The sequence below is a fragment of the Plasmodium chabaudi genome (assembly GCF_900002335.3).
Source record: "Plasmodium chabaudi chabaudi strain AS genome assembly, chromosome: 11".
Lineage (NCBI taxonomy): Eukaryota > Apicomplexa > Aconoidasida > Haemosporida > Plasmodiidae > Plasmodium > Plasmodium chabaudi.
This window is the reverse complement of record NC_030111.2, coordinates 1,677,901-1,702,797: the sequence shown is the minus strand read 5'-3', so window position 1 is coordinate 1,702,797 and position 24,897 is coordinate 1,677,901. Positions and strand designations below refer to the sequence as shown.

At 24.5% G+C, this 24,897-nt stretch overlaps 7 protein-coding genes across 7 annotated transcripts; 4 read left to right on the top strand and 3 right to left on the bottom strand.

Annotated features, from left to right (window-relative positions):
- Positions 1-582: 582 nt before the first annotated feature.
- Positions 583-1,546, bottom strand: PCHAS_1147100 (fam-b protein; the record flags this gene model as incomplete). The annotated part of the gene is made up of 2 exons (XM_016798759.1): positions 583-1,302; positions 1,478-1,546. 2 exons carry the CDS (start codon positions 1,544-1,546, stop codon positions 583-585), a joined length of 789 nt encoding a protein of 262 aa, XP_016654129.1.
- A 1,157-nt stretch (positions 1,547-2,703) lies between these two features.
- PCHAS_1147000 (CIR protein) lies at positions 2,704-6,644 on the bottom strand (the record flags this gene model as incomplete). Its single annotated transcript, XM_016798758.1, has 3 exons — positions 2,704-3,015; positions 3,100-6,498; positions 6,627-6,644. 3 exons carry the CDS (start codon positions 6,642-6,644, stop codon positions 2,704-2,706), a joined length of 3,729 nt encoding a protein of 1,242 aa, XP_016654128.1.
- A 4,741-nt stretch (positions 6,645-11,385) lies between these two features.
- PCHAS_1146900 (fam-a protein) lies at positions 11,386-12,903 on the top strand (the record flags this gene model as incomplete). Its single annotated transcript, XM_016798756.1, has 6 exons — positions 11,386-11,513; positions 11,662-11,902; positions 11,995-12,064; positions 12,204-12,313; positions 12,418-12,639; positions 12,796-12,903. 6 exons carry the CDS (start codon positions 11,386-11,388, stop codon positions 12,901-12,903), a joined length of 879 nt encoding a protein of 292 aa, XP_016654127.1.
- A 1,317-nt stretch (positions 12,904-14,220) lies between these two features.
- PCHAS_1146800 (apicomplexan amino acid transporter ApiAT8, putative) lies at positions 14,221-15,738 on the top strand (the record flags this gene model as incomplete). The annotated part of the gene is made up of 1 exon (XM_016798755.1): positions 14,221-15,738. The coding sequence occupies one exon, from the start codon at positions 14,221-14,223 to the stop codon at positions 15,736-15,738; it is 1,518 nt and encodes a 505-aa protein (XP_016654126.1).
- A 1,723-nt stretch (positions 15,739-17,461) lies between these two features.
- On the top strand, positions 17,462-18,955 carry PCHAS_1146700 (fam-a protein; the record flags this gene model as incomplete). Its single annotated transcript, XM_016798754.1, has 6 exons — positions 17,462-17,616; positions 17,749-17,986; positions 18,082-18,151; positions 18,315-18,418; positions 18,512-18,742; positions 18,881-18,955. The coding sequence occupies 6 exons, from the start codon at positions 17,462-17,464 to the stop codon at positions 18,953-18,955; spliced, it is 873 nt and encodes a 290-aa protein (XP_016654125.1).
- A 2,002-nt stretch (positions 18,956-20,957) lies between these two features.
- PCHAS_1146500 (early transcribed membrane protein) lies at positions 20,958-21,452 on the top strand (the record flags this gene model as incomplete). The annotated part of the gene is made up of 1 exon (XM_726587.2): positions 20,958-21,452. One exon carries the CDS (start codon positions 20,958-20,960, stop codon positions 21,450-21,452), a length of 495 nt encoding a protein of 164 aa, XP_731680.2.
- A 1,303-nt stretch (positions 21,453-22,755) lies between these two features.
- On the bottom strand, positions 22,756-24,004 carry PCHAS_1146400 (CIR protein; the record flags this gene model as incomplete). Its single annotated transcript, XM_016798753.1, has 3 exons — positions 22,756-22,836; positions 22,944-23,873; positions 23,990-24,004. 3 exons carry the CDS (start codon positions 24,002-24,004, stop codon positions 22,756-22,758), a joined length of 1,026 nt encoding a protein of 341 aa, XP_016654124.1.
- Positions 24,005-24,897: the final 893 nt, after the last annotated feature.

Genomic DNA, 24,897 nt, shown 5'->3' with positions numbered 1-24,897 from the left:
CTTATCCGGCCCTTTTATAATAATGAATATGCCCCTTTGGAGGGTGCATATTTAGACATCATCTCGAGATTAAAGATACGGAGATGGTATATGCATTTAATCAGCATTTACAGACAAAAATATTATCAAATTAATAAAAGTATACTCTTAGCCCAAAACATAAATTCCATAAAACCAAACTAGAACCCATAGTACAGAACCCTGACCCAAAACATGGATTTCCCAAAACACAACTCTAAACTTAAATCTGAGTCGTCAATATAGTTTATAATTTTATTAATAAGTGTGCTTAAATCAGGTTTATTTAAATTATTATAAATATTAACTAAAAATGAGTAAACTAAAAATCGATTAATATGTAATATGTATGGATGGAAATAAGGGTAAACGAATTTTTGGCAAACACTAAACAAAGATAGATTCATTATATATTAAATTAAAAATATATAATAATAAAACAAACTATTAAATCAAATTTCATTATTCTATAAAACGCAAAAAGTGTAACTTTTATGCCATATATTAAATATATCATTTTTAATCATGTAAATAAGTATAATAAAACATAATAATAAAGAATAGTTATCTTGGTGGTTTATCAAAATTAAATGATTTATAGGACAATTTTACGAGTTTCTGGAAGCTATATACTAAGGAAACCACATTCGGTACAAGTAGTAATAGTACTAACTGCCCTCCTAATGGTATTGCCATAAAACAACTTGCTACCGACAGTATCGACTTCTTAATTACATTTCTATATAATCTATTTATTTTTTTATTAATTTTGAATTTCTTATAACTATTACTTGATATGATTTTATTATATTCATATTCAAAATGATCATATTCAGTTTCCAAAATATTTTCAGAATTTTCTAATTGTTTAAAATCTTCGTGCTCTGATATAGAAATATTTCCATTACTTTTTATTACTCTTTTATCTTGCATCGGTTGTATTTCTAATTCATTAATCCTTATATTATCAATCTCCTTTTTCGTTTCTTCTAATTCTTTTTGAAGTTCATAGATTAACTTTTTCGTTTTTTTATCTGCATTATTTAAATTGGGTAATGTATTATTTTCTTTATGTTTCTTTATATGTGAATCTATAATGTTTCGAAGACGTATCATTTCTTCATCATGATCAAAGTCACTAAATTGATTTGCAATACTCGAAGTTGATTGATAAAAATCATATAAATCGAATTGATTGTCTGCATCTGCTAATATCCTATTATTTATCAAATTTATTATATTCCTTTCAAGGTATATGTTTCTCTCGTTCATAAAGTATAATTCCTGCAAACAAATGAAATATTTATAACATATATGTAATTAATTTTAATTGCTTCTTTAACTTAACATAAACGTCCTACCAATACATGAAACAATAATGTAAAACTAATATAAAACAAATAAATACGAAAACTATAATAAATATTATTATAATAAAAGAAAATAATGTGTAAATTACATTTTGCGCATATTCAAAAGAACAAATAATAATTGAAAAAAAAGCATATTTTAAAATATTGACTCGCATTTTTAACTGTATTCATTAAATAAATGAAATAATGATGATAGATTCATATTTGTTAATTTTTTTCTCTAAAATATATGAATAAATGAATACATTTATAAAAAAACTATGACATTTATTTCATTTATTAATTTTTTCCATTTTCTATAGAATTAATTAATGTAACCGTTGTAATGAATTTCGCTATATTCATTAAAAGTATTTATGGATATAAATATTAATTCTTCTCTAAAAAATACAACATTTTTAATGATATTTTAATTATAAAAAATATATTTATATAATAATTTTTCCATAAAAAATATTTTTGCAATTTTGTTATACAAACAGACTTTTAATATAATTTATAATATATTGGTATATTTAATGATACGGTTATAATATTTTGTAAACTTATATTTTATATTATTTTTTACATACGAAAAAATTAATAAATACCAATTAAGATGATAAAATATTAAATACATATATTTTTTATATGAATAAATACGAGCATATAATGAAAAAATTAACAAATCATCGTTATTATTTTCATTTAAATGGTTTCTTATTTGTTACATTTTTCCAATTTTAAATACCACTTATTATCTTCTATATTTTATTTACCATTTTTTTGTAAAAATACTTTTTTTATAAATTAATATGTAACAATTTTATTTATAAATCCATATAAGAATCCGCAACATCAAATTTGTTATTTTTATTAAAATTATATTAAATATACGTATTTTCAAATGCAATTTAAACAGATAATCAAATTACATATTTAATCAGAATTAACAATACACATAATACCAATATATTGAAAGAGATACCAATTTATTTTTATCCCAAATCGAAAAAAGAAACATAATGCCATTATCTTTTATTTTCATCATATTCATTTAACAAATGCTAAGACATTTTTTCTATTCATATAATACAATATTTTGATTTTTATAAATAATAACTAACGACAAAGAAATATTATAATTCAGTTATAATAGAGAATTTCATCATATAGAAAGTTTGTTTTACGTTTTATTGTAAAAAGTAAAAGGAGCCTTAACTTGGTTCCCATTTATAAAAATTAAATATATTAATGGACAAATTTACTATTTAGCATTCTTTAATTTTATACATTTTTTAATTCAATTTAAAATATAAGCTAATTAAATTTATCATTCTATGAAATCACGCTTTCTTTTATAAACAAAAAAAATCAACAAAAAAATTAAATTAATAAATGGTACAGGATCAGCCTGCATAAGTTGGTATATTTTTAATGATAGAGATTTTTCCCCATAAACGGAATTTATAGATTTTTTAGTCTTTTTTTTTTTACTAGATGATTTTATAATTATTTGTATTTGTTTTTTTCCATCACTTGAGTTTATAACTGTTTTTGTCGTTTTATTTACACCAACCATATTTATAACCTTTTTCATGTTATTTTTTTTCTTCAATTCATTTCTTCGTCCAAGTGACAAATACTAACATAAAATTATGAAAAATATGTAATATTTTATGAGGAAATAATTTAAAAATAGTACACATCATAATTTTCTTTTATTTACCTTGTACAGAATAGTTAAAGTAATGGGTATTAGAATAACTATAATTGAAATTACAATTTTTTTGTATTCTTTTAATATATATACATCACCTATTCCCGTTGGTCCATTTCCTTTTACTTTGGCTCCTGGATTTTCTTGTTTAATCACTGTGGTTTGCACTGATTTTTGAGATCCTTTTTGATTGGTTCGATCAGAAGTTTGGTTTCCAGACGTGCCTGGAGACGGTCGCTGTTCTTGAGTTTGTTCCTTAGGTTTTGGTGAAGTTTCTGTAGTTTGTGGCGTTGGTGGAATTTGTGGAATTTGTGAACCTTGCGAATCTTGTTTATTTGAATCTTGTTGAGGTGAATCTTTTTGGGGTTGTGATGAACCATTAGATGTGGATGGTTCACCCTCTTTCCCGTCTGATCCGGGTTTATTATCACTTGAATCTTTTGGGAGTTCGGATGGGACATTAGGTGTGGGTGGGTTATCCCCTGTCCCATCTGATCCAGATTGTTTATCACCTGAATCAGGAGGGTTTTCTACTTGTTTAAAATCATTACTTATATTATCAATAATGTCATGAAAAAAATCAATAAACTTATTGAAACTGTTTTGCATATTAGACACAGATGTGTTATATAAATTCTTCATAGTATCCGTGGCCTTTGTAAGTTGTTCCTTTTTTTCGTCATAAAATTCGAAAGCATTATTTAATTGTTCCATGCCTTTTGACGCGATCGTATAAATGTATGATCTAATATCAAAAAGTGGCCATGATGCATTTTGAGTTTCTTTTTCTCCTGGATCACTATCCGGGGATTTTTGTTCACTATCTGGTCCATTTTCTGAATCCCCTGATCCATCTGGACTTTTTTGATCGTCTTGCCCACCTTGACTTCCTTTATCGCCACTTGATCCATCTTGACTTCTTTTATCGCCACTTGATCCTTCTTTACTTCCATGACCATCTTGTATATCACCTGATCCACCATCCGGTCCTCCGCGACCATCTTGTAAATCACTTATACCTCCTTGTCCAACACCTGCACCTCCAGGTCCATTAACATCAGTGCCTTGTCCATCACCCAGTCCACTAATTGGAGTTCCTGCTCCACCACCTGTATCTCCTCCTTGATTACCTGTGCCACTACCGGATCCACCACTTGTACCTTGTTGACTTGTATTTGTACCTCCTTGGCTATCATTAGATATTTGACCACCTGTTCCACTACCTGGACTTCGTCGATCACCATCTGATCCATCTTGGCTTAATTTATCGCCACTTGATCCTTCTTGACTTTTTTGATCATCTTGCCCACCTTGTTCACCAACTGGATTTAATGGCTCCTTATCTATATTTTTTTCCCCATGGTTTGAACCTCCTGATACACCGGGCGGCCCACCATCGAAACCTCCTTCATTGGTAACTGAAGTTTGTCCATGGCCCTTTAAATCACTTTGGGGACACTTTTGATTTTCTGTGTCTCCACCTAAATCTTTTTGTTCACTCGATGGAACTGTTGGTGGTATATCTGAGGTTCCTTGGTCATTTTTTAATCCTGGTTTTGATACAGATGGCTGTGATGTTTCACGTTGGTTATCTTTTGGTTGCCCTGAAGGCGGTGACTGCCGTTGTTCTGGTTGCGATATTTTTAGCTTTGGTGGTGCTGGTTCTGATGGTTGCCGTTCTAGCTCTTTTGTTTCTGGTTCTTGTCGTGGTGGTGTATCTTTCTGGCTATCTTGTGGTTTTTCTTTCGGATTTGATCCTAGAGAGGCATTTTGTTGATGTTGTTCCATTGTATTATTTATGGATTCTTTATCTTTTGGTGAATCATCTACTGAACCGCCGGATGTACTTAAATCTTCGTGTTGCTTCATTGAATTATCTTGTGTAATATTTTTATCGATTTGGAGATTCTCTTTACCTTCTGTGTTATCCCCTGAATCCTTATCAGTTGATTCACCGCCAGGATTTCCAGTTCTACTACTTGAACCCCCTGGTTCACTATCTTTGACACCTTTCTCATTATCCGAATTTCCTGATCCACCATCTGAACTTCCTTGCTCAATTTGTTCACTACCCGGTCCACCATCTTTTCCACTGCCTGGACTTCCTTGATCACCACCTGGTACATCACCTGTTCCACCTTTTGAAACGCCTTTCCCATTACCGGGATCTTCTGTTTCACTAACTTTATCAGCGGATCCACCTTCTGGTCTACCTTTTTCAGTATCTGCGCCACCTGATCCACTATTTCCTCTATCACCTCCATCTACTTGACTACCTTTCCCACCACTTGGATCGCCGGGTTCTTTGGCTCCGCCAATCTTTTTTTCTTTTCCAACATCGGGACCCTTTATCTCTCTTTTAGAGCCCCCTGTTTCTTTGCCTGAATCCGTTAGTTCATTTTGATTATTTTTTCCTAGTTCTTGAGATTCTTGTGAAGATGAAGGTAATTTCAGTTTTGTAGGTGGCTCTTCAGGTGGTGTTGTAGATGATAAATGTTGTGTTTCTGGTTGTGGTTCTTTTGGCGATGGTGGTGCTGGTCCTGGTGATGATTGTTGTTTTGGTTCTTTTATTTCTGGTTTTTGTGTTGGTGGTGTTCCTTGCTGTCTATCTTTTAGTTGGTTTGAAGATTGTAATGATGGCTTGTCCGTTTTTTTTTTTTTTTTCGCTTTACATGGTTGATTACTGAAGTTATATGATGTAAAATTTTTCGTCGCGCCTATCTCTTCTCCATTTTCTAGTGTAAGTTTTTCAAGATTAGTTACTAAATTATTGTTTGAATCAGTATTCTTAATAGCATAACTTCTAAAATCATCATATAAGCCTTTTAATTTACTCAATAAATGAAGATATGGTTTGCATTCAGAAACGTTCATATAAAGGGTTCTATATTGACGACGGCAATCGACAAAATATTTAGAAAGTTTCCTACTTTTGGCACCTTTTTCATTATAATATGTAATTACTTTACATATGTGATTAAGTAACTTATAAAATTCGCTCATATACTTAAGATTAGCATTTTTCAAACCCGGCATAATATTCAAAAGAGCCCAATAATCCAATTTTACTTTATGATTCTTTAAATATTTCTCATAAGCCTGATTTAAAGTAATAGTATGGATATTGGGTTTTTTACTGTTTTTTTCTTTGCCTTCGTCGTCCATCTTAAATAATTTATCACTTAGCCACATCAATAAGCATTCATCATACTTATTATACTCACTTTGTCTTTTCATTGAATTTTTGAACCCCATATATATATATAAGGTCAAAGCATTAATATGTTCTTCATTTTTTTTACAACCACCGTTACTACAATATCCTATGATTTTTGTATTTTTGTTAATTTCCTTCATATCGATATCTTTACCATTAAAATAACCATCAGCTTCAATAAGAAATTCACACTAAGAAGTAGTTATAAAAATATACATTAATTCAAAATTTATCAAATAAATATAATATTATTTAAATATAATTTAAACATAATAAAATTAAGGATAGATATGTTTTATTTTAAAATAAGGTTATTTACCAATTTTCGGGTGGTCATTGTAATGGATTTTCTTTAATCTGTAGATTGGCATCATATTGTTTTTACATAAAACTTATATACTACACCAAAAAATTTATGCAATTATTTGTCTTTCTATGTGAAATTTTAAATAGTTAAACGCACTTTAGCATTTTTCTCAATAATAATATTAATTTAAAATTAATATACAACAATATAATAAAATAAAACATATATTCACTTTTACTACAATTTAGATAAGTATCCTTATTTTGGGATTTGTTCGAAACATTTTTATCATATGCGAAATATCGCTATTCTTAATAATATTTGGAATAGCTTCATTGTATTATTTTGTGTAACATTTCAATAAGTTTAAATAAAACACATTTTCTAATTGTTATATGCTTGTACATAGAGAACTATGCATTTTCTTGAATTATAGTAAACTTTTCACCAATTTTATATTATTATAAATATATAAAGAATTAAAAATGCGTTATTACTATAATTGTTAAAAATGTATTTGTATCTCATTATTTGAATATCATGTATTAATATACGTTATTATCAAATAGTTAATATTCACCTTTTATATTATTTCGAATATATATAAACCCAATTTGTGTTTAAATTTAATATTTTCCTTTTTCTAAATAAATGGTATATAGCATGCTTAATTATCTTAGTTAATATATGTAAATTATAATTCATTTTAAAATATGTGCTAATATTTCTTTACATATAAATGTGATTAATGAATAGTTTTGAGTGCATATTTTATCAATTTTTAAAATTAAAAAAGAATAATATAAAAATTAGGTTAATTGAGCTACTACAATTAAAATGAATCATGAATATAAATTAGTTTTAGAATAATAATTAGTATATATAAATGTATATTATTCTTTTCATTCTTATTATCTATTTAATATATAAATGATTAATAAATGTATTTTAAACAATAAAGAAAATAAATATAATTGTTTTCGTATAATTTAATTTTAAAATTCTATTAATACTTTGGTTAGAATAATTATTTAATTTAGAAGCAATATAACAAGGGCCCCCATCTTAAATACACATTTATACTTATAATCTAAACATATATTATGTGTTATATATTTTATAATAAAACGCTATTTATATAATGAAATAGCTGTATTTTTAACGAGCATTATGGAATTATTATTATATTGATTGATAGCTTTAATGTCATAGCACTATAATAAAGCATAATTAGCAACAAAATGTAATATTTTATTTGATTTATTATGCATACAATTTTAATCTTATCACCCATTTAATAATATATATAATGAATTTATACACATGTGGTGCATCAAATAAACATAATATATTGTTCATATTTAGTAGCATACTAATCCATTATTATTACTATTATTGCTACTAATATACCACTGTACTCTACAATGAGATAATTAATGCACTCAAGAGAAATACTTTAAACCAATTAGTAATTTTCCTTGCTCCATTGTTTTAAAGTGCAACATTTTAGAGCATATACATTATTTCGTAATAACAATATATTTAAATTATTTAAAGTTTGTATATATATAATAACCTAATAAAAATGGTATTAGTTCAAATAAAATTAATTATTATGTTCGTTTTCAATAAATTCATATTTAATTATATGAAGTTTTCATAATAAAACAATATTTAAATATTAGTTATTAGTAAAGTATTTTATTAGATTATATGTATAGTCATTAATGACGATATTCTATCTATTATATTATTTATAATTATTAGAACAAAATATGAAATAAATGCTATTAATGTACGTATATTTTCTCTTTTAACTATTTTTAAATATAATTTATTTATTCCTTAAAACTATAAAATTTTAAAATTAATAGTGATTAATCTAGCATTATACCTTTATAGTAAATAAATTAAAATATATAGAACTATTTCTATTATTTGATTTTAATGATTTAGCATAAAATGATGCTATATACAATCAAAAAATAAATGGTATTATACATATATCTATAATGTATTTTTTATTGTATTATTAAAAATGTTAGATGCATAAAAAGCCTTTTATAGATAATGTTGTATTATCGATTCTTGATCGATATTTTATGAGTCTGCATTATATTATTATATATTATTAGCTTGTTTAATTGATGTTAAACATATACCAATTAACCTGAAAGTATATTATCATGTAGGCATTTGCTCCAAATGAATATAATTATATGTTATAACCTCATATATGAGATTACTATATTGTTTGGTTGGAAAGTTATAATTTAAATCAAAATAATAATGACACAAATTATGAGCTTTACTAAATAAAATGTTTCATCAAATAAAGAACATAATGTGCTGCTCATGGTTCAACATAGCTATGGGTTAATACGTCTATATAATATATAAGGGTTTTTATATATAGTTAGACAAAATTAGAAATAAATTATAAAATGTGAAGTTATAATATTGCCACATGTAATATATACGATCGAATTCGATGACGGTATTGTAACTTATGTAAAATATGTTATGCGACCCCTTTCATATTAATGGCTATGTTCCTTCGAGGGGGGCATATATTGGGGCATCATCTCGAGATTAACACATACGAGATTGTGTATATATTTAATAAACATTTACAAGCCAACAAATATTATCAAATTATAAACAAATTAATAAAAATATAATCTTAACTCAAAACATAGATTCCATGGACCAAAACTACAACCCATAATACAGAACCCTGACCCAAAATATGGGTTTCCCAAAATCCATCTCGAAATCTGAACTTTAAACTACGAATACAATTTTAAACTTTTATGGAAAATAAATAAAAAAGTGTAAAATTATTTATATTAATACGAATTTAAATTATAACAAAAATACAAAAATAATGTAAAAAATTAGGATTATGTGATTTAAAAGTAAAATACTTCTTGTAAATATACCATAATATACTTTTTTATTAACACATTTTTTAAACCGATTAAAAATGTTTGATACAAAAAATATATTTTATCGATGCATTATCGAATATCGATCTATACTTTATGATTATCTATTATATATTAGTAATATGCTTAATTAATCATAAAAATTTCAGTATTAATGCATATGGGCTATATTATAAACAATTTTAAACGAATCCTGTTATAATTTTATAAGTTCATAAACAATATTAAATCACAAATGTTATATCATCCAAATAAGACATTTTGTTAAATAAGAAGATTCATCAAATAAACTTAATTGATGTTATATATATATATATGTGTTGATATAATTTCAAACGTACTGATTCCCATTTCTTACATGATACACAATTATAGCATATATTATTAAGACTCAATGTATATGGCAAACTCAAAATTAGCAACAAATAGAAAATACCAATATATACTTCAACATACTTAATATTTAATATATAACACGCAAATGTAACTGTTATAATTTATGAAGATGCATTTTTTGTTGGTTCCTTTTCATGTAAATGCTTATGCCCCTTCATGTATTACAGGCATATGCCGCATTTAGTGAACAAAATACAGGAGTTGTAACTTATGTGTTTTTTCGTTTAATAATTTATTATATATATTAAATAAATTAAATAGATGAATAAATATTATAAAAAATAAAATGCCAATAGATTCCTGAACTCTAAACCCGACCTGCATAATACAAAAAATCCTTATTTTGAACACCTTAACATTAAAAATATATAATTAAAAAAATATATTTTTTTCGTATATAAATACTCTATATTTTATTTTACAATTTTATTTAATTTTTACTGTATTTTTATTTAATTTTTACTGTATTTTTATTTAATTTTTACTGGGTTTTTATTTAATTTTCACTGTATTTTTATTTAATTTTTACGATATTTTTATTTAATTTTATTTTATATATTTTTTTTACATTTTGTATTGTTTTATATTTTATTAATTGGGACAGTTGTATTAAGATTAAAAATAAAAAATAAAATTGCAAAACCTATGATTAACCATAACAAAAAATTTACCATACTGTTATTATGACAAATTGAAATATTGTTATTGTAGTTGTAATTGTTGCAACCATATATAAATAATATATATTTTTTTCAGATAAATTAAATTCATTAATACATAAAAATATAAAAAATATTATACTTAAATAAAGGTGAAAAATAACAAAACAATAACTATATATTTTATACAATTATTAATTATTATATCTATTCCGCTATAACAGTTTATTATTCATTATGTATATATATATATATAATCATAGCTATCCCAAATCATATATTAGAAAAATTATATTAAAACGAATATTTACTTTTTATATTGTTGTTTTCTTTAAATAATTCACGTATGTAAGCATATGTTTTTTTTTTCAAGATGCATATAGTAACCGCATGTAAAGTCCTATATATATATTATATATATTTTTGACTAGCCAACTATAAAAAAAAATGGATATGCCCGTAACGCGTAACATACGAAATATATTATATATAATTAAAGCTACTTTTTTAAATATTATTATAATCTATAAAAATTAAAATAATAATATTTGAGATGCTCTATATTTTGTGGTGTTATTTGTCCCCCATTGCAATGAGTTCATTTAAATAATTTTCGTTTAAATAATTATAATAAATTTATTTTTTATTTTTAAATATTTATAAATTTTTTATAAAATTTTCGCATATTCTTTTCCTTCTATTTTAAATATACTTATATAACGTCTTTTTACATTTTTTAAATTAATATTTTACTTATCAAATACAAAAATGAATAAAACATATATTAAGGTCGCTTTAGCACTTTTAAGTCTAGCAGGATATATGCAAAATGTAATATTTGCAAGCGAAACTTCCGCAGATGCTGCTACTACCGATTCCCCCCCCAAAAAAAGAACGTATGAAAAAGTGGAAAATATATACATATAATATAAATATGCATATTCTTCAAACGGATGCCTTCATAATTACTGAATGTTAATAATTCCATCTATAAATTCATTTCTTTCTTTTTTTACCCATTAAAAATAATATCACTTTCACCAGCCATATTAAGAATGCACTGTATAAAGACGCCAATGGCCAGACATTTCTTGACCGTGATGAAGTTTTACTATCACTAGAGCATGCAAAGGAAACTTCAAAATTTTTACAAAAACTTTCTGAGAATGGTGTAAATGGTTATTCTGTCTTTTCTACAGAAAATAAAAAGTGTGTTATATATTCTAAGATAAATGGAAATATTGATATTGGAAGGCTTCATGTTACAATCTCACCTGGCTTTAAAGTATCAAATACCAAACAATATTTAACATATAAAAGTAACTTAAAATTAAATAATCATTATTACATTTATCCATATGTTTTTTTTTTCATTAGTACCATCCTTTAATTTGGTCGATTTGGGATTTCGATGATTACCACACATCGAATAGCAAGTTTCTTAATGGTACATAAAAAATAATCAATTAATGAATTTAATATGTGATTATCACTATTTACACATCTTTCAATTTTACTGTTCTTTGTCTATTATTTTGTTATATTTATAATATTTCATTTATATTTCCAAAATAATCATTTTTTAGGAATTGTTGCTCGTGGATACTGGAGAGATTTATGCTTGTTTGAAAAAAAAAGCGTAGATCCTAATTATACACCTTCCATAAAAAAATATGCTTTAGGCGGATCATTTAATGTAAGGACATTTATTTTCCATTATTTTTCTAAAAATTTTATTATTCATATTATTATACATTAATTTATACAATACATATATTTTTTTATTCATTAATTTTGTAGATATCACATAACGTAACTGTAATTCTATGTCCATCAAGAATTATAAATAATGACTTTGAAATCAATCAAGAAACTGATATGAAAGAAGTGTACTCCAATGTAAAACTATTCGATACTGACATTGATCCTGAGGAGGCAATAGCCAAATTAGGTGCTAACGTATCCGGATTTGTAATTGAAAGAGACTTCAATAGTCAAGTTCATATTACTTATATCAACGCTGTAAGAAACCTCAAAAAATACTAACATAATCATTTTTTTCTCATTTTTCAGATTTTAATATTTATATAAAATGCACTTTTGTATAAGTCGTATATTATATGATATTCACACGCAAAATATTAACACATTTTATATATTTATTCATTTTTTTCGTAGATCTATGATGATGGAAATTCTGCCGAGGTTGCCAACAACAAAATAGAAAGAGATATTACATATCAAAAAACTATAAGATTAATAAACCACCTTTTATCTACTGATTAAGAATATCCTTCAAGTAAAAGTCTTTCAACACTTTAATATTGGGATACATATATTAATAAAATTAATTTACCTCTATGCGTAATGCCTATTTAAATTACCACCACAACATTTTGATCGTTTTAAAATGATTGTTTATTATGTAATTTATTGTTTTTTTTTAATTAAAATATATTAAATAATTAATGCTATAATTCAATTATATTTTCTATGTAATTGTCTTTTATATTAGTTTGATCACATTTTACTCTCAAAAATTATTTTTCGTACTCTTATTATTTTTACTATTATCATAGAACTTAAAACTTATTAATAATTAATTGGTTATCGATATAGAAATATCATAAAATATATCGATCACCATCCTTAAATTAATATACTTATGATTTACTTTTATCTTTGTTATTTGCATTTTATTCCTTAAAGTTTGTCTTTGAAAGCCTTTACCGGATCAAAATAATCAGCACTAATATAAATATTAAAAACTACAACTTATTTTATCAATTTTAATAACTTATTTCTTATATATGTTTAAAACAATTCGTTAAGCTAATCAATTTTATCAAAATATACAAAATTAAATGCAATGCGCTATTGAACTCTAGCCCGTATATAGGTTTCATAAACCTACCCTAACCCCCTAAGCATATCAAAAGCTTCAAAATTAAAATATAACTTAACTATTCATGTACCGAATTATAAAATTTTGTTAATTTTTTTTTCAGTATAAATATTTATAAATAGTTATGTGTTATAATAAATGTTGTGAATTATTAAAAAAAAATATATATATTATATCGTCATTTTTTTTGAATATTTAAATTTCCGAACTTATACTGAAGGCAAATGAAAATATGCATGCTCCCAAAATAAATCAGGGAAGTATGATTATGTAGGATATGCCGCTTCTTAGCATAAATTAAACCATAAAACGAATATATCCTACAAAAATTTAATAAAAATTATTGGAAAAAAAAAAAATGAAAACATTAAATATTTTATTTATCCCGAAAATTTTTAATTAATAATAAAAATTATATTATTAAAATGATACAACAAAAAAACAATTACATAAGTGGAAATATATATATATAAATTAATAAAAAAAAAATTCATATTTCTAGGATATGAAAAAAGGGATAGAAATTTATTATGGATTTATAAATATGGGGATAAACTAAATAATGCTTCCCTTCCGTGGCTACCAATTCAGAAAAGCTTTCATATCAAGACTTTCATAATATTACATCCATTTAAAATATAAACAAATTATAATAAATTAATAAAATATTTGATAATATAAGATATGTTTATTCCAAAATGAGCGAATCAAATTGTACAAAAATTGTGAACTTCCTTAAAGGCCTACGCCTTAAATCAAATCCAAACTTACCTGGTGCAAAACAAGAAACACCATTTAATATTAATAGAGTTTTTTTACTAATAATTATAATAATATATACAGCAGCATCGGGATGTATATATTTTAATTGGACATCAATACGAAATTTATTATTATGCGTAGGAAAATATAAACATTTAAATATTACTGAACATGCTGATATAACATTATCACCACAATATAAAAAAATAAATAATTTATATCCTATGACATTAGCTATACATTTTACTATGTCTGCTTTTTGTGGAGTTTTATATGATCATATTGGGCCCAAATTTACAGCAATAATTGGACAAACTTTTAATATATTATCATGGGTGTTTTTGTCAATCGAAACTACAAAAATTGATACAACATTAATTGGATTTGTATTTTTAGGGCTAGGTGCAGATACTGCATTCATACCAATACTTACTGTTTCAAATTTATTTCCAGATATATCAACATTTATATTGACAGTGATTGGTGCTGCTGCATCTTTAAGTTATGCTGTCCCAGCTACATTAAATTATATTTATCAAAAATATTCACATCTTCCATTTTATTATATTTGTTATGGATATATATTTATTATACTAGTCCCGTGTTTATTAGTTGCAATATTTTTATTGCCTGTAAAACCATTTAAAGGTTTGGATTATTATTTAGAAAATGGTCAAGAGTCGGAGCAAGCAACGGGAGAACGAATCGGATCAACTGATGATGTGGAAATGCAACCTCGTTCAATACAAAATGGAAGCACATATATTTCGAACAATGGAAATAAAAAGGAAACTATTAAAAATATATTAGAAAGCGAAGATTTTCACAAACAAAGTATTTTACTATTTTTTAAAGAATTATTAAGTTATCCAAGTATTTGCATAATCGTATATTTTATATTATTTAATATTTCTGCTGTCTTTTATGGTATGCTCACAGATATATATTTTAGCTATGACAGATCTATAATAAACATTATTAACGTTTTAATGCCACTATCATTTATCCCATGTATTATATTTGGTCGGTTTATAAATAAATATGGTGCTACAATTATTATAATCCTTATGAATGCATTTTCAGCTCTTATGCATTTAACAGCTTTAATTCAACATCAACTCGCTGGAATTATTTCTGCATTATTATATATGTGTATAGCGAGTATATATACTAGTCAAGTTTATTGTTTTTTATTAAAAGCTTTTCCTTCAATTATTTTTGGAAAATTATTGGGCATAACAAGTTTATTTGGTGGTATGTTTTCTTTATTTTGTGAAAAGCTTTATGGCAATATTTTAAACGCAAACGAAAATAAAAATGATCCAACCACCATATCAATACTTTTAGCTATTTTTTTTATTATTATGTTTTTACCACTAACCATTTTACATATTGGGAATTATGAAAAAAATATTGAGTCAGTAAATTCACAAACAAATCAAATTCAAACCTGATTTATTCATAAAATTTTTAGCATACAGACAAAACCCATATAATTCATAAACATTTCAAAAGCATTATGCCCAATTTAAATTGTTTACTATTTTTTGTAATAAATAATTTGACCATTTGTTGAACCAAAATTTCATATATACTAATTTAAAGAAATAACCTATCTCTATTTAGCATTATGATTATATTTTTCCAGACTATTTCAAATTGAGTCTTTAAAAAATGCTTATTCGAAACCTTTATATGCATTGCAAATTTTATTTATTTGGTCGCTAAATTTGTATATTACTTTAGCCCGAATTAGTGCCGTTGCAATGATGTTATAACTCTCATTCATCGCCATTTATTTTATTTTGTTTATTTGATGTCATGCGTATATGTTAATTTTACCATTTTTTTAAATAAATGTTTTGTGCTAATATTTTTATATTTGTTTTTTTATATTTGTTTTTTTATATTTGTTTATAATTTTTACGCCCTAAAATTTGTGCCAAGGATATTTTTCATAACAAAGCTGCATAAAAATTAACTAGTTATGTTTAAGTAGTTTATAAATGCGAACATATTTTACACACGACAATGTGTGCTCAGTGTATGGCGGGGGTTCGTATTCTTGCAAAAGAGACATCGTGCGAATAATAGTTAATAATTTTTTTATCGAATTATGTATCGATTTGTACTAAAAAATGTAAAAATTGAGCAAATTAAACACGAAGAAATGTTCCCGACGTAGAAAAAACGGGGATTCTTCCCACACTGTTACACATATATATACATGGGCATGGATATATGCATAACGAAAACATATACGTATTACGTTCAGATTTAAGATATTATAACCCCCATTCTGTGATATTATATAACACATACTACATTGAACTTGCTATTTCACATATAATACCTTAAAAATATTAAAAATTCCAGATAAAGCATGATTTATTATAATATAAGTTTTGTGATGAATTTGTAATATTATTATTGAGATGTACAGTTTCAATCATAATAAAATAAATAACTCGAACCTTAAATTAATATCTTTTAATACTTAAAATGTAAAAACATTTTTTATATTATAAACTATACATTATCAAGGAAATCTTGGAAAATAAATGGAAAAAAATACCAAAACAACTATTTTAATCTAATTATTAATGTAAGTGTGTACAATTATATTAAAACAAATACATATTTTTATATTATTTTCTTACTTTTATATTTATATTTTAAATGAATGATTTTTTGTTGGTAAAAATAAAATTTTTTTTTTATTATATATAAATATAAGCATATGTGTTCCATCACAATGAGTTGTTTTACAAATTTTAAGTTGAGCTTGATCAATTTAAAAACACCAAACTTGTGTATTCATAATGCTATATATTAAAAATATCATTTATATAATATAATTAAAATTATTTATTTTTAAATAATATTACTATTAATGAAATTATGAATCATAATATTTTTAAGGTTCATTATTTATCAAAGCTTCTGTTATCGATTGCGTCTTGTGATCGAATTATTTAAATAAAAAATATATTAAATTTGGAAATTTGGAAAAGGTATACATTTGTCATTTAAATAATAATTTGTATTTTTTTATGCTTTATTTGAGAAAATTATTGGTTTCAATTTTAATTACACATTTGTAATTTTTCGAGGTGTTAATTTTTAATTTAAAAAAATATTAATTGTGTTTAAATATTTTGTTTGTAAAGTTCAAAAATGAATAAATTTTATATTCATATTCCTTTGTTTTTTTTAACCATTTCCATATATGTGAATAATATAATCCTTGCAGCTGAACCTGCTCCAAAAAAAGATACAACACACAAGCCAGCACACAAACTAGCACACAAACCAGAACGCCATTATCTTACGTAAGAAAATACAACAATATATATATTTCATTGTGAAAATATTAAATATACCCCTGTACAATAATGTTATAATATAAATACAACGCCTTTATTTTTGTCCATATAAAAATATCCCCATTTTTATCATGATAGTTCAGAAGAAGTATATGAACAAAACAAGCACTTATTATGTACCAATTACGAAGAAGCAAAAAATGCGGAGGAACTTATGAAAGACGCTGTACATTATTTAACATATTATGCTGTATATGAGAGTCGTTATGATATGTGTATGTCATTGACTACTTATGATATGCATTTACATAGAAAAAAAATTGAAGACAGTAAATATATTCAACATATTAATTTAACAACTTATGATGTCGAAGAGGTATCAATTTATGAACAATATTAAATTTATAAACCAAACTAAAATTAAAAAATTATTATAATTTATATACATATATTTCTCTTTGCTTCCATTAGTATGATAAACTAATAAACGAGATATGGGATCCAAATCATCCCAATCCTTTCAATAAGGGGATTGTTAAAAGTATACAAAACATAAATAATTAGTCAAATTAGTGCATTATTGCTACTATTTATTCGACATTTCATGATTTACTGTTGCATTGTTATGTGATACTATTTATTGCTTTCCACATCTTCAAATTCATAATATTTTAATTTACATAATGAAATTTTTTTTTTGAAAGTTGCCCGTGTATACGATCCAAGTTTAGTAATAATACAACAACGATACAAAAAAAAAATTGGATCCCCTCAGAAATATTTTTATGCTTTAGCTAAAAAGGTTGAAGTAAGGAAGCCTTCCCTCTTTTATTTCGTTATAAATCGTATTTTTCATATTACTCACAATAATTTATGCAATATATTTTTATTAATTTTGTAGATATCAGAAGGCAAAACTGTAATTGTAATGACTTCAGCAAATATAAATGATCACAATCCTTCCAAGAAAGAATATAAAAATATAATCATAGAAAAAGCAAATTCATTCACAACTGACATTGATTCTGAGGAAGATATTAGAAAAGGAAAATTAAAAAAAGCATATGTTAACATATCTGGATACCTCATTGAAAAATTCAGAAAATGTGTTGAAGTCACCTATATCGAATCTGTAAGCGATAAACAAATTTTTATAACATGATAATTTTCAGCTATTGTTTAAATAAATGTACATACTTATAATATATACTATCATTTGCAAAAAATTTAAACATTTTATATATTCATCCATTTATGTTTTTTTTCTTAGATTGATGGGCACGCTATCATTAAATCCAGATTGGGTTTTGGAAAATGCTTGGGTTGTTACTCCGTTGATATATAAGCGTATATATTTTTAAGTGCCATAATATTAGAAGATTTGTGTTAATAAAAAAATTTGTTTCCATGTATAATGGCTGCTTTAAATTACCATCATAAAGTGCTTTTTTGTTTTTTGTTTTAAGAATCTTTTATTTGTATATAATTTGTTTATGTCTTTTAATATTTTGATGCACTATATGCATAATTTTTCTGAATACTACAAATATAGCTGTTGTTATTTATCGCATTCCTTTCATTTAATATTTATCATCCTTTTTTTGTTTGCAAACATAGACATCATCTCGAGATTAAACATAAGGGATAATACATATATTTAATCAACAATTATTGACAAATAAGTATTGTCAAATTATAAACAAATTAATAAAAATATAGCTCTAACCCAAAACATCGATTTTATAAAACAAAACCCTAATCCATAGTACTTAACCCTGACACCCAATATGGGTTTCCCCAAACGTAACCCTCAATCCTCTATATTCTCATTATTTTCTCGTTCCACACCAATCAACATTACAGTTTTTGCAAACCAAATAATGTTTCTGCAAAAACAATATATCGTTAATAATATTTTTGTTATCTAATAAATTGCAAGCAATTTTCGTTATTTTCAAATATTCATTATTTAATGTAAAAATTTATGCAATACAGTATTCATAAAAATAAAAAAAAATTATGGGTATGTGGTGAAAATAATAATTATATTGCCAGCAGCTTTTATATTTTTGATGGAAGTGATAAATATTTATTGATGTTAAATGAATTTGTAAAAAAAAAAAAACATGCCTTTATAACTATTTTGATACAATTCATAAGAATCAATCACGATCAGTATTTTATTACATATACAACCAATATTATTACTAAAAAATTAGCAAAAAAAAATCAGGGTGGATACTCGACCAAAAAAACTAAACCCTTTACACATACTAATCTTATAAAACTATTAAACATATCATAATATGTATATATAAACGATAATACTAAATAGTATTATTTAAAAAGGAGAATGCGAACTTTTAACTATTATAATTCATTTGTTTTATCTTATTTGTTTAATGTTTCATACATATAATGCCATTATAATAATGTTATGTTGTTATATTAATCATTTATTATCACTATAAATTCCATGAGATATAGTTATGATTTAAATGCTTTCAAAACTCATGATAATGAATTGGAATATTTCCAAAATTTTTAATATTATGCATAATATTTGGTTAGCTAGCTATAAATTAATTTTTCAATAACACGTGCGAATCTAGTATTTTAAAAAAATACTTTATTAAATTTAATTTTTCTTATTTAATACAGGAAAAGGTCTAATAACAATAATTTATATAGAATATTTAAATTTGTTGTTATATATATCATGCTTTTATATACATTGTTGTTTTTCTTAATTATTTCTATCTTTAAAATTTTATACTGTTATTAAAAAAATACCCAATATCCACTAACTATTATAATTTTAATATTTATTAGCTTTAAAATAATATAAAATCGTCCCGAAAAAAAATATATTATAAAAAAGATATAAAATTTAGCAGTTAGTGCTGCACTATAAAATATAATTTATCATGCAATTCAAAGAATATGCGAATATTTTGTCAATAATAAATATGTAATTAAATTCAACCGACACAATAAAATATAAAGTCAATTAAGAAGCCAAATAATAAAATTAACAAATTTTATATTAAAAAATATTTTTATATAACAGCTTCACAAAAAAAAAATATATTAATTATTATTTAAGCTTATAATTAAAAAAAATCTATATAGATATAAATACCATAATTTTTTTATATTTTAAAAAATATTTTTTAATTATTAAAAACTTTAAATGCTATTATCTTAATATTATTTATTGTACTTTATTTTTTATCTTATTGTTATAATAAATTTTTATAATTACTTAATTCGCTTTATATATTTATTATATTTTTTGCTATTATTAATATTATTATATTATAATTTATTTACTTAATTTTACGAAAATGAAATTAACAAAAGCATTATATTTTATTGCCTTTTTATTGGCCATAAACGTTTTAGTCCCAGGATCTAATAATTATGTTGAAGCTAAACCCGCAAAAGGAAATGGAAATTCTCTTGTTAACAAAATTAAAAATAACAAAGTTGCATTTTTAGCTACAGTAATTGGAACATTAGCATTAGCAGCAGCTGGTACCACTTTTGGTGTAATGCATTTAAAAAAGAAAGGAAAGGGTAAAAAATCACCAGTACCAAATAGTGGTAAACCAGCCCCCGTAGCAGATAATAAACCTGCACCCAAAGTAGATAATAAAAGTAAGCCATCAACACCAGAACCTACTACAAGATCATCACCAGCACCAGAACCTACAAGAGCATCACCAACACCAGAACCTGCAAAATCACGATCATCTAGTCCAAGATTACTATTGCCAGAACCTTCTGAAAACCCAACAATATTTAGTTATAATCCAAACATGTATAAAAAAGTAAACTAATTGTAGTTTCTGATTGATATTATCTATTTGCATGTCATATTATGACAGTAGACCAAAAATTCAAGTATGCCCCATGCACTGTACAAATTAATTGATACAATTAATATAATTAAACACATCAATAAGATGGGAACAATTCGAGGCATTTAAATATCTTTATGTTATCAATCTGCCTTTCTTGGAACATTTTATTTTTATATGCCATATATATTGGATTTATTAAAAAGTGCCAACATTTGAGATTCAATTCCATAACATATATATGTTCGCATTTTTGCTTTAAAATGATTTAACATCAAATTCATGTTGAAAAAACACTTCGTTTTCCCGTTTTTCTCCTTTTGTTGGCATAAATTCTTATTTTAAAAAAATATCGTATTATTATTATTAAAAAATATATTATGAATATAATACATATATAAGATGTTGCTCGCCCCCTTTGCAGTAAAAATAAACTTTGATTTATTGTTTATTGCAAATAGTCCGTGATATATGTTTTTGCTTGTAAGTGATATTTGATATTAATACTATTTATAGTAATGGAATTAATGAGATGATTAAAATGATTCAATACAAATGTTACATTGTATGAATAATTTTTTATACCGTCATTTAAAGTATATAATGCCAATATATTTTATGCACGCATATATGTAACTTTGTAATAAACTACCTAAAACTGTGTTTCTTTAAAAAAAACTCCATATGCATTAATAGCGAAAATTAAATAAAATGCAACATAAATATAAACAATATAAGGTAACAATTTATTTATTTCATTTTGCTGCCATTGCAACATGGCATTGGGAAATTATAGTATTAAATAAAATATATATGTAGAATAAAAATACTCATAAAATGAACATATTATGATATATATAATTCAATATAACCATAAACCCTGAACCATTCTAACAACGTTATCTTTATGTATAATATAATAATATATCATTTCGTATTATATTTATATAAACATATTTTTTAATTATACTTATGATTTTATTTACCAATAATAATAAATGAATTTACTTATTTATCATTTTTAATACTTATATCACGTTTTAAAATCGGGCTCATGGAATTTAGAACCCAAAACAAAAGTTATTAATTAAATTATCATTCTATGAAACCATCTGTTCTTTTATAAACAAAAAAAATCAACAAAAAAAATGAAATAATAATGTCATATAATTTTCCTCTATGTGCTTATATATGCTTAATAATTACGTTTTCTCATTAACTCAATTTATAATTATACTCATTGGTTATTTTTGATGAATATATTTATAATGTCTTTTTTGGTTTATTTTTCCTCGCACAAATTTATAATATTTTTCGCGTTTTTTTTTTTCTTCACCTTTTTTCCCCGCCCATGTATTAAATACTAACATAAAAGTAGTAAAAATATATAATTATTTTCTTTTTATGCACTCAAAAAATATTTTGTAATGTATATTTGTTAAAGTTATATTTTTGAATTGTAATATTTACCTTATATGAAATTCCTAAAATAATGGGTATTAAAACAAATGGAACTGCAATGTATGGTAGTTTATTTCCATTATTTATACTTGTGTGAAGTGTTATAGAATTTGATTCGTGCATATCCCCTTCTATTCCAAAGACAGATCCTTCTTGACTACCGCCTACTTCGGTTGATGGCTGATCTGATAAACTATTTTCGGTGGGTGTAACACTTTTTTGTTCTTCAGTTACCTGATCCTCAGCATTCAATTTTTGGCCTTTACTTTTGCAATAACTCTCACAGCTTTCTCCTCCATCTGGCAGCTTCAATTCTGGAAGATCATTTTTATTATGATTAGTTTCTCTAAATTTATCATAATCACTTTTTAAATTTGACAATACATTACAATATGGACTACAATCCCTTTTCCAAGGACAATTATCAGCACAGTGTTGATACAACGTAGCACACATTTTAGCATTTTCTATGCATTCTTTGGTCTTTGAAGGATCATTACATTTATTAATTGTATCGCATATTTTTTTAAGTAACTTATAAAGATTGATCAAATATGAATCATAAAGTCCCATTATATTTTTTTTTTTGTCTATGTATTCACGATAGTCAGTATACCATTCATTGTGTGTAATCATTTCATAAATATTACTTACTCCAAATAATATCTTCTTATTTTGCTTAATTTTATAACTTAACCATAAAACAGCGTATTCAGCAAGTTTATCACTCTCTAGTTTATCCTCATCATCAACACTCTTAAAAAGTTTTAGCAATGCAATAAAAGCTGAACCAACTTTTAACCCATTGCTATCACATTCTCTCTTTCCCCCCTTTTTCTTGGCAGGGCAATAAGCTTCGAGTATATTATCCTTAAACGTATAGTCTTTAGATTCTGGATCTAAGACAATATATTTATCGACCTCATTAATTGCTTCACACTACGAATATATTTTACGAATTAAAAAAAATATATTAAAGTAAATGTTACTAAAATGAAATTAATATAATTTATAGGCAATGCAACATTCAACAATATAACAAAAATGATATATACCACTCCAGAAGACATTATAATGAAAGTATGTTATAATTTGTATATTATGCGAGATGATAATATTTATATATATTGCATAAAATATATTTTGTATTTATTTATCTCTTTACATAACAATTATCTTTCGTTAAACATATTATTCTTAATTTTAATTTCATATAGAATAACAATACAGTACTATTACTAAAGTCATATTATACTTATTTTATGGCAATTAGCTAAGCATCTTAATTATGATGTATTTGAACCATGTTTTACTAAATTTATATATAATACAACTTATGACAATACCACTATTTTTTTAATAAAAACTTTCAAAGATTATATACTGCATGCATATAAAGAATTAAGAAATAATACATATTATATTTAAATTGTTAAAATAGTACTTTTGTCTCATTACCTGTATGCCATTAATATATTTATATATTCTATTATTTTGCATAATTATAAACAATATAAAATAATTTTTGTTTTAAATATAATGTTTAAAAACAAATAGAGTTTGTTTCTTTTTCAAAATGAGTGATATATAATGTGTAAACGTTTTAATCTATTTATATTGATTAAAAAGCATTTAAAAATGTGCAATAACCTTTTATATTCTAATACTCCTCTATATAAATGCATTATAATGAATAATTGGGTGCATATTTATTTATCTTTTTAAGATTTTAAAAAACATATAATATACAATTTGGTTATTCGAACTAATTATAAACTTAAATAAGTCATTGCATATAATATTGTTTTAAAATAATAATTAGTATATATCACATTTTCTTTCTTATTAGCTATATTATACGTAAATATATAATAAACACGGTTTTATGTTATCAAAATGAGTTTAATAAAAATGTTTTCATATAAGTCATTTTAAACCGATTGTTTGTTTGATTTTGTAATTG